The sequence below is a fragment of the Mauremys reevesii genome, linkage group 2, assembly GCF_016161935.1.
Source record: "Mauremys reevesii isolate NIE-2019 linkage group 2, ASM1616193v1, whole genome shotgun sequence".
Classification (NCBI taxonomy): Eukaryota; Metazoa; Chordata; order Testudines; family Geoemydidae; genus Mauremys; species Mauremys reevesii.
Genome location: NC_052624.1, coordinates 145,134,937 through 145,143,983, shown reverse-complemented (window position 1 = coordinate 145,143,983; position 9,047 = coordinate 145,134,937). Strand labels below are relative to the sequence as shown.

Below are 9,047 nucleotides of genomic sequence, written 5' to 3'. Positions count from 1 at the left end.
GGGCAGAGAGGGGTGAGGGGGGGATTCCGTATCCATCCGGCACCCATCACCAGGGCGTTGCAGCAGTGGTAGGGCCCATCACCCATCAGTGTGACATCCTGCCCAGCCCCAGCTGCAGGATTGGGCCTGAGGTGATGGGGCAGCGCAGAGCTTTGCCAAGCCAGGCCCATGGGTTTGGCTGTCCCCTCTCTCCTCTGCCCCGCTGCCCCCATGACAGCCCCATGTCCCCGCCCATCCCCACGCAGCCTGGGCACGGTTCCACAGCTCACTCTGGTTTATTGCTCTGGCGGCTTCCAGTCTGTGAGAACAGGAATCAGGAGCCGGCGTGGGGGGTGCGGCGCCCTGGGGGGCCCCCAGAGCCCAGCTCAGCCGGCAGGATGTACCGTCCTGTGTCAGGTGTCCCCCAGCCCAGCCCAGCCCAGGTCCATCAAGGCAGCGCTGCCTCCTGGGGGCGACACATGGGGGGCCCGGTGCTCCTCCCATTCCAAGGGCAGGGGGGGCTCAGAGTCCTGGGCTGGGACCCCCCGGGGGGGCACCCACTCCTGGTGCCGCCATTGCCCCCCCATTGCTGAGATGCTGGCGCCACCTGGGGGCTCCGTGCTGTCGGTGCCGTCATGTATGAGCCTCAGGTTCCAGTCCGGGCGACGGCTCGTACCTTGTGCTGGGGCGAGTGCCCGGGGGGCGTCCCTGGGCGCCCCGCGGGAAGGGGGGGTCACAGCAGCTGCTTGTTGCGCTTGGGGATGATCTTGCGGACCGTCCTGCGCTCAGAGATGTTGCGTTTGACCTTCACACCAGCGGGCGGCGGGTCCAGGTTGAGCGAGGGGCTGGAGTGCGACTTGGTGAGGCCGAGCCCCTCGTCGGCCGAGTCGGGACCCCCGAGCCGTGCTTCCCACTGCTCCAGCGCCTCGGAGCCCCCGCACAAACGCGCCTCCAGCAGCTTCACGTAGGTCTCGTAGCGGCGCTTCTGCAAGGGTAAGCGCAGCATGAGCCCTGGCCGCGGCCAGCTCTGGGGGGCAACGCGCCAGACGGGAACGGCCGCACCTGGGGTGCCCTCTGATCTTCCTTTTAGTGTTAGGTCCCCTCCCTTCTCCCTGCAGCCCAGCGCCCCCTGCTCAGGGGCGGCTCTAGGGATTTTGCCGCCCCAAGCATGGCAGGCAGGCTGCCTCACCGAAGCCACGGGACCAGCGGACCCTCCGCAGGCAAACCGCTGGAGGGAGCCTGCCTGCCGCCCTCGCAGCGCCGGCAGAGCGCCCCGCGCGGCTTGCCGCCCCAAGCACGCGCTGGGGCCTGGAGCTGCCCCTGCTGAGCCCCCACCCCCACCCATCCCCTGGCAGCCCAGCGCCCCTGCTGAGCTCCCCCCCCCCACAGCCCAGTGCCCCCTGCTGAGCCCCCGCCCCTGCCCTGGCAGCACAGCTCCCCTGCTGAGCCCCCGCCCCTCCCCTGCAGCCCAGTGCCCCTGCTGAGCTCCCGCCCCTCCCGGCAGCCCAGCGCCCCCTGCTGAGCCCCCTCCCCCGGCAGCCCTGAGCCCCTGCTGAGCTCCGCCCCTCCCCCGGCAGCCCAGCGCCCCCTGCTGAGCCCCCTCCCCCGGCAGCCCTGAGCCCCCTGCTGAGCTCCTGCCTCTCCCCCAGCAGCCCAGCGCCCCCTGCTGAGCTCCCGCCCCTCCCCCGGCAGCACGGCACCCCCTGCTGAGCCCCCGCCCCTCCCCTGGCAGCCCAGCGCCCCCTGCTGAGCCCCCTGGCTCTGAGCCGTCCCTACTGAGGACACAGCGATCTCCCGGCCCGCCCCAGCCCTTGCCCGCCCCCCAGGGCAGTAACCACCTCATAGAGCAGATACTCCTTCTTGAGCCGATACTCCTCCAGGTCGCGGCCCCGGCCCCGCTTGTCGGGCAGGTTCCGCTGGTGCTCGCCCAGCTCATCCGAGAACTTGTCCATGCACGCCTCATGGGCCTGGTGCTGCTCCTCCTGCCGGGACATGGGCTCAGTCCAGGAGCCCCCCCACACCCCAGGAGCCCACCCCCGGGAACCACAGCTACTGGGGACAGAGGGGATGGCCACGACAAGCAGCCAGTCCATGGGGCACGGGGCCGCCATGGGTTAAGCCGGGAAGCTGATCCAGTCACCACCTACGGTGCTGATGGGCCCACAAATCCATGATGGGGCAGAGCCCATGGGAGGGCACTCAGGGGTGGCACCAGGGGGCAAAACTGAGCCAAGGAAGATGCCCCTGTCAGTGAGCCCCTAAGGCTAGGGAGAAAACCCCCAGGTGGTCTGGAGGTCCCGTTGCTGGGGAATCGCTGAGGGACCCTGGGGGTCCTGTGGCTGGGAGTCACTGAGGGGCCTGGGGGTCCCATCGCTGAGGGCCCTGGGGGTCCCATCACTGGAGGATCCCATGGCTGGCAGTCGCTGGGGGCAGCCCTGCCCCATGCCTGAGGGTGGCAGCACTGGGGAACTCACCAGGGAGCTGCGGCACTGTGCTGTGGGCAGGATGGGCCGGATGAACTTGCGCTGGGAGCCCACGGCTGCCGGGAAGGGCGGGGATGAGAACATGGCGGCCACCAGGTTGATGCGGGAGATCCAGGAGCTCATCTCCTCGGCGCTTCTGGGGAGGAGAGAGGGAGAGACTGGGGGGTGGATTCTGGGAGGAGGCAGCGCCGCTGGGGCCTGCGTGGGAGCAGACACCCTCCGGGGTGAAGGCTCTGGCCGGCTGCCCCAGCTTGGTCCCAGTCTGTGTTCAGCTCCCAGGGTGGGTGTAGTGAGGGCTGCGGGTCGGGAGTGAGGGGCATGGGCAGAGCTCCAGCTATGAAGGCAGAGCCATGTAACATGCAGTGCCTCCGGGGTGGGATGGGCAGCAGGCCCCAGGACAGGGGGGACTGAGGTAAAGGAGCAGGGAGAGTGTGCCTTGGGGTGTGGGGGCGGGGGCAGAGTGCCCACGCAGGGCAGGGGAGGAGCATGGCCAGGGTGGGGTCAGCGTGTCCAGGACGGGTTGGGAGGCAATGTGCCCTGGCCAGGGGAGAAGGGCAGGGTGGGGGGCTTTGTGCCTGGAGTGGGGGAATGTGGCAGCATGCCCATGATGGGGGGAGTGTACCCAGGGCGGGAGGTACCATGCCTGGGGGCCACTCACAGCGCCTGGAAGAGGAAGATGCGCCAGTCGGCCGTCTGGAGGCGGAAGACATGCGGGCGCTTGTTGTACTTGGAGGCTCTCTCGGCCAGCGCATGGTGCACCCCGATCGGCTCCTCCATGCCTGGAGCCTCCGCCCGGGTCTCGTCCTGCAGGGGAGGGGCACACGGCACATGAGCCAAGAGGCGGGAGCAGACAGCCCTGTCTGGAGCCCTAGCCCCCACCCGGCACAGCCCGTCTGCCCCCCACTGCCTGCCCCTTGTGCCCCCACACCAGGGACCCACTCCCAGGGCGGCTCCTGCTCCGTGGGCTGGGCCAGGGGTGTTGGGCCTGGCTGGTGTCTGCCGGGGGCTCTCGCTGGCCATCAGGGAGACATGGATCTGAGCCACAAACAGCCTGCAAAGCCACTTTAGATATGGTGCCCCCCAGCCATGAGGTAGGGGCTGGGGATTAGACCCTGAAGGGCTGCTCTCCCCGTGCCCCCAGCCCCACGGCGCTGCCCACCCCTCCCTGCACTCACCCCCAGCAGGACCCCAGCATTACCTTGAGGAAGTAGAGCACCATCCCCTTGAGCACTGTGTAGAAGGTTTTCCAGCCTCGCTTCCCCCAGGGTGCTGGAAGGGCAAAGGTCATGCAGGGTGAGATCCCAGCCCCTCCCGCCCCAGGGAGGATGAGGGCTCCACCCGCCCCAGCCCGTGATGGGTGTCACCCCCCAATGCTTGTTTCCCAGGGTGACACCTCTCTCTCTCTCTCTCTCTCTCTCACTCACACACACACACACACTGGTTGCTAGGGCAACAGGCATCACACACCCTGCGCTGGTTGCCAGGTGACGGGTGTCACTCCCGCCCCCATACAGGTTGCCAAGTATCACTCCCCCCATGCTGACTGCCAGGCAACAGATGTCACTCCCCGCATGCTGGTTGCTGGGGAGACGGACGACACTCACTCTTCTTGCCGTCGGCTTCGGCGTGCACCTTGCGGGCAAGCTGCCCCTCCTTGTACGTGGTGGCCTTGGCGTCCTGGGTCAGCGTCAGGAAGGGGTTACTTTTCTTCCGGCTGGACGGGGTGCTGGGTGGCCGGGGCGTCAGGGCGCTGACCAGCTCCTCCTCATCCCTGCAGGGGGAGCCACGGAGCCCAGCATCACAGGCTGGGCTGGCACAGTGCCCTCCCCCCGGTCAGAATGGAACAGGCTGGGGTTTGTCCCCCCCACCCCTCATTCGCCTCCCCATGGTCAGAAAGGAATGTACTATGGCTCCTGCAACACCCCCCCCCCCCCGCCCGTGGTTAGAATGGAACTGGCTCTCCCTTACTCCCCATCATAATGGAACTGGCCACAGCTCTCCCTTACTCCCCTGTCATCAGAATGGAACAGGCTGTAGCTCCTGCCCACCCTCCCTATGGTCAGAATGAAACAGACCATGGCTCCCCCTTATCCCCGTGTCAGAATGGCGTGACTCCTAACTTCCCCCTCATGGTTGGAATGGAACAGGCTGTGGCTCCCACTTGTTCCCCCCATGCTCAGAAAGGAACAGGTTGTGGCTCCCCCCCGCCATCAGAATGGAACATGCCATTGATCCATGGGGTGGAATGTGGGTTGGACCAGACTATGTGGCTCCCGGGAAGGACCATTGCAGGCAGTGGGGGCAGTGGGAGGCTGGCGGGGCCCTGAGTACTCACATGGCCCACTCCAGCTTCTCGTTGCGGATGGAGTAGTACAGGGCCTGCCAGGAGAGCAACAGGGTGTCAAAGGGGCCACGCCCACCCATGAGAGCCCCGCCCCCTGCATGGGGCAGGCCCCACGCTGCCCCCTAGCAGCAAGACAGCTGGGGGTCCCTGCCTCCCCGTGGCACTACCCCAGGCAGGGCTGTTCAGCTGCCAGACTGCCTGCTGCTGCAAATGCTGCCCTCTGCAGAGACAGCCCTAGCTGGGACGGCTGGGCACCCCCATCTGGGAGGGCGTCACCCTCGCTGCAATCACTGCAACCCCACAGCCGTTCCCTGGGCTGTCTCCCCAATGGCACTCTAGGAATGGGCCTGGGCTCCGGGATTAGCCACATTCCTCCCCCACACACAGGGCCACGCGGAGCCCTGTTACCCTCCCCACCCCATGCAGCACTGAGACACTGGGGGCAGGGTGCCAGGGATAGGTAGAGATAGCTGGAGGGGGTGTATGAAGATAGATAGATAGATAGATAGATAGAGTGTGGGGGGATTGATAGATAGATACGGGGGTGGATGGATAGATCTGTACAGGATGGACAGACAGATGACTGCATGGACGGTGCAATGGCTGGACACACAGCTGGGTAGGTATCGGGTGTGCCAGGCCCTCAGCTGGCATGCAGGCCGGAAGCTCTCGAGGCCAGTGGCGCCATCTTGCCTGGCCGATGGGCTCGGTACCTTGAGCTGATCTTTGGGGAAGTTCTGCCCGTCTCTCATGCCATCCAGGTTGGTTACAAACTCGTGGCAGGTCATGCTGCGGCCGATGTTCTGCAGCCACAAGGGGGCGATGGTGCCACATGCACACCAGGGTGGGAGAAACACGGATCACAGTGAGAACAGGGCTGGGTTTGTGCCCGCGGGGCACTCAATGCTGCCCAGTACACATGGCCCCCACACATGGCCCCACCCTAGGCCAGGGCTGGCCCCAGGGGCAGGGGCACTGACCTCCCGCAGCCTGAATAATGGAGCAAATAATCTTTCTAGCACTCAGAGCCTGCTGCTCCCAGAGCCCTGGAGAGGAGCTGCTCCCGGGCTATGACACACTGTTACATGACGCTACATCCAGCCAGCAGAGGGCAGCAGTGCCATGTCTGGCCCCCTCTAGTGCTGGCCAGGACCACAGACACATGCTTATGGAGGAGGGGCCCACGGTTCCATCCCTCAGGCTGACAACTCAGCTGGGGGGTAGGCCCTGCACCCCTCGCTCCGCTAGCCTGCCCGTGACAACGTGGCTATCCCAGTGACAGGCAGAGTCGCTCCTTGCCCCTAAGAGCACAAAGCGAGAGGGGGGTGGCAGGCAGCAGCAGAACCCAGGAGTCCGGAGGCCAGGTCTGTGCTGGAGCCTGCTTGGGCACACCCCTCCACGCCCGTGTTTCTGCACACAGGCACTCCCCTGTTCACACACATGCCTGCTCTTGGGCAAACAGCCCGTGTGGCGTGCACACCCAGGGCCTTATGCCCACACTCACACAGAATTTCACCCTGGAGCTGCAGCATGGAGCCATGACGCATCTGGGTGGGGGGCACTGTTCTCAGGGGTGACCTTTCCCCTGACCCAGGGTGTGACTCACGGGCACAGCTCCTCCCGGGTACGAGGCCTGGGGTCCCATGGAGAACAGCTGCCAGGGGCCCAGCTGGGTGCCACCAGGCACCAGGGGTGGCTCCCAGAGCAGCAGGAGAAGGGGAGTTTGCAGGGCCAGTCACCGCACTGCCCAACTCCCCAGATCAGCCAAAGACTAATGGGCCCCTTGAGCGGTGCTGGAATTGTGTGTGACCAGGGACAGCTGGGTGAGGGCCAAGGAGACTCGCCCAGCAAAGCGAAATGCCAGCCGAAACCAGCGGGCAGCCCCAGCTCCACGGATCTCCCTCCCCCCTGACATGGGCATACGCTAGCACTAGCTCATGAGCACACGCCTGGGCAAGCACCCAGATGGCCATGCACACGCAAGTATGTGCGAGATCACGGAGCCTGTGTCCACGCACGTGTGCGCTAACTGGAGGCCTGTCCCTCCCCAGACTGAGCCTGCCGATTTGCTAACGAGCTTTTTAGCCTTGCTTTTTCATGCGATTGGTTCCCTTAGTGACTGCGGCGCTGGCGAAAAGGGCCAGATGGACGGACCATCCCTCCCCCCCGCTGCAACCCAGAACGTGCACAGCCACCTGCCCCCAGTCCTCACCCTGCCCCTCGTGAGCCCTCCCTGCTGGAGATGGGCTCAGCCCCCCTAACTCATTGCACACTGGCACCAAAGCACCAGCCAATGGGAACCACCAGGGGGAGGGCACGTCCCACTACCAACCCCGTTCCCCCACGAAACACCCAGCTCTGGGCACCGCCCTGGCATGGCCAGTCGGGCCATGCTCTGGGCTTGGTTGGTGAGATCCCCATTGAACCCGCCCTCCCTGCTGGGAGGGGCGCCCAGATCGCCACAGGCCAGATGCTGCCCCCCGGAGCCTCCCCCCATGCCCATGGGCTCACCTGCCCGTGCAGGTCCGTGTTGAGCAGCATGAGGGCGCAGGTCAGGGTGTGCACAGCATCTAGGGGGCAGAGAGGGAGTGTGTGTTCGGCACGGAGCCGGCCTGGGGTCCGTGGCAGGAGAGATCTGCAGAGCCCGCTGCATGTGGACAGCGGGGGGCCCACGGCCCTCCAGGGCACAGATCGCCCCGCCCGGCACCTCTCCCATGCAGGCACCGTGGCAGCCCCCTGGCAAGCAATCCCAGATCTCCATGGCACGGCTCCTCCCCCGGCATCTACTGAGTGCTGGGGTGGGGGCAGGGGCAATCGTGGGCTTTCGCATGGGGGCAGTGGGGATCCCAAAACACCTCCATCCCGGGGCTCCGAAGTAAAACCTGGGCATCCCAGCCAAACTCCAGCTCCATTCATCGCCTCTGCCCCTAACCCTCACCCCACCCTCGCAGCTTCCTGTGGCACGGCACTCTTCACTTCCTGTCTTAAACTGGCCCACAGCCTTGTGGAGCCATTAAACAGCTCCCTGGTTCCAGCCCAGAGGTGGCTGCCTTTCAGTGGCAGGCGCCATGAGCACTCTGAATGGCCCGGGGGCTGGGAGGGGTGTATCGCCGCTCTTTAGAAGCATGATGGTCCTGCCTGTGCTAGTGTGGGTAGTGAAACTGAGGCACAGAGCAGCACCGGTCCGGTGGGAAGTAAGTGGCAGCATCAGGCCCAGGGTGCATCAGACCCTAGGGTGTCTGTAAGCCGGGGCGGGGATGTGGGGGCCCCAGGGAGCTCACCTGCCGAGGGGAAGGCGTCGGGGTTGCTGAGGTGGTAGCGCTTAGAGAAGTGTCCAAGGATCCGCTCCCGCTCCTGCGTCTCCCCAGTCAGCACGAAGGCCTTGAGGAAGGACCTGCCCGGTGCAGAGGAAACACCACGCTGGGAGACTTGCAGCTGCACCTGGACTGGTTGGATCCTCTCCTCTCCCCACCCTGCGCACGCCGCTCATCTGCTGCGGCTGCAGCCCCAGATGTATTTGTACAGTCCCTGGCACCTTGCGGCCCCAGGCCCATGCAACAGGGACTCTGCCTTCCCGGACCCAGGGCTGTGTGGCCTGGGGGCTTTCTCTGCCTGGAGCTGATCAGCCGTTTGCTCCAATCCCCGTCCCCCTCCCCACGTCTGCCCTATTTAGCTTGTCAGCTCTTCGGGGTGCAGACTGTCCAGTATGCTGTGTGTCCAGCACCTGGCACCTCGGGGCCCTCTCTGGCTGGCCTTAGCTCCGGCGCGAGATGAGGAATTCATAGCGCTGCTCCGAGCGCCCCCTCCCCCTGCCCCCCTCCCCACAAGCTTTCGTCCTGCGCTGCTCCCCTGGGAAACGCTCTGGACGGATCTGTGGTGCCCTTACCTGAGCGCCCGGTCCAGAGTCTGCCCGCTGAACTGGAAGAAGGTGAGGTACTCCTCCGTCACCTGCCGGCTGAACTCGTTGCTGGGAACCAACACATGCAGATCAGAGCAGCGCAGAGCTGAGCTCCCAGCTACTCCAGGCCTGGCCTCTCCCAGCAGGGGGTGCTGTGGGGAGTGGGGCAGGGCACTGGCTGTGGGGGGAGCTCCCAGTGACTCCAGCCCTCCCAGTGGGAGGCACTGTGGGGAGTGGGGCAGGGCGCTGGCAGTGGGGGGAGCTCATGGCTACTCCAGCCCTCCCAGCGAGGGGCATTGTGGGGAGTGGGGCAGGGCGTTGGCAGTGGGGGGAGTTCATGGCT

General features: G+C 65.8%; 1 protein-coding gene across 7 annotated transcripts in view; it reads right to left on the bottom strand.

Annotated features, from left to right (window-relative positions):
• Positions 1–259: 259 nt before the first annotated feature.
• Positions 260–9,047, bottom strand: part of LOC120399311 (PH and SEC7 domain-containing protein 4-like) — a 29,212-nt gene continuing 20,424 nt past the window's right edge. For all 7 annotated transcript variants that reach the window (XM_039527474.1, XM_039527472.1, XM_039527470.1 and 4 more), the window contains 11 exons: positions 8,693–8,773; positions 8,088–8,200; positions 7,318–7,376; positions 5,520–5,609; positions 4,798–4,841; positions 4,067–4,233; positions 3,661–3,731; positions 3,121–3,266; positions 2,454–2,598; positions 1,818–1,961; positions 260–964 (listed from right to left, as the gene is read on the bottom strand). In XM_039527474.1, coding sequence (XP_039383408.1) covers positions 713–964; positions 1,818–1,961; positions 2,454–2,598; positions 3,121–3,266; positions 3,661–3,731; positions 4,067–4,233; positions 4,798–4,841; positions 5,520–5,609; positions 7,318–7,376; positions 8,088–8,200; positions 8,693–8,773 — 1,312 coding nt within the window. In that variant the 3' untranslated portion in view covers positions 260–712. The remainder of the gene's footprint in view (positions 965–1,817; positions 1,962–2,453; positions 2,599–3,120; positions 3,267–3,660; positions 3,732–4,066; positions 4,234–4,797; positions 4,842–5,519; positions 5,610–7,317; positions 7,377–8,087; positions 8,201–8,692; positions 8,774–9,047) is intronic.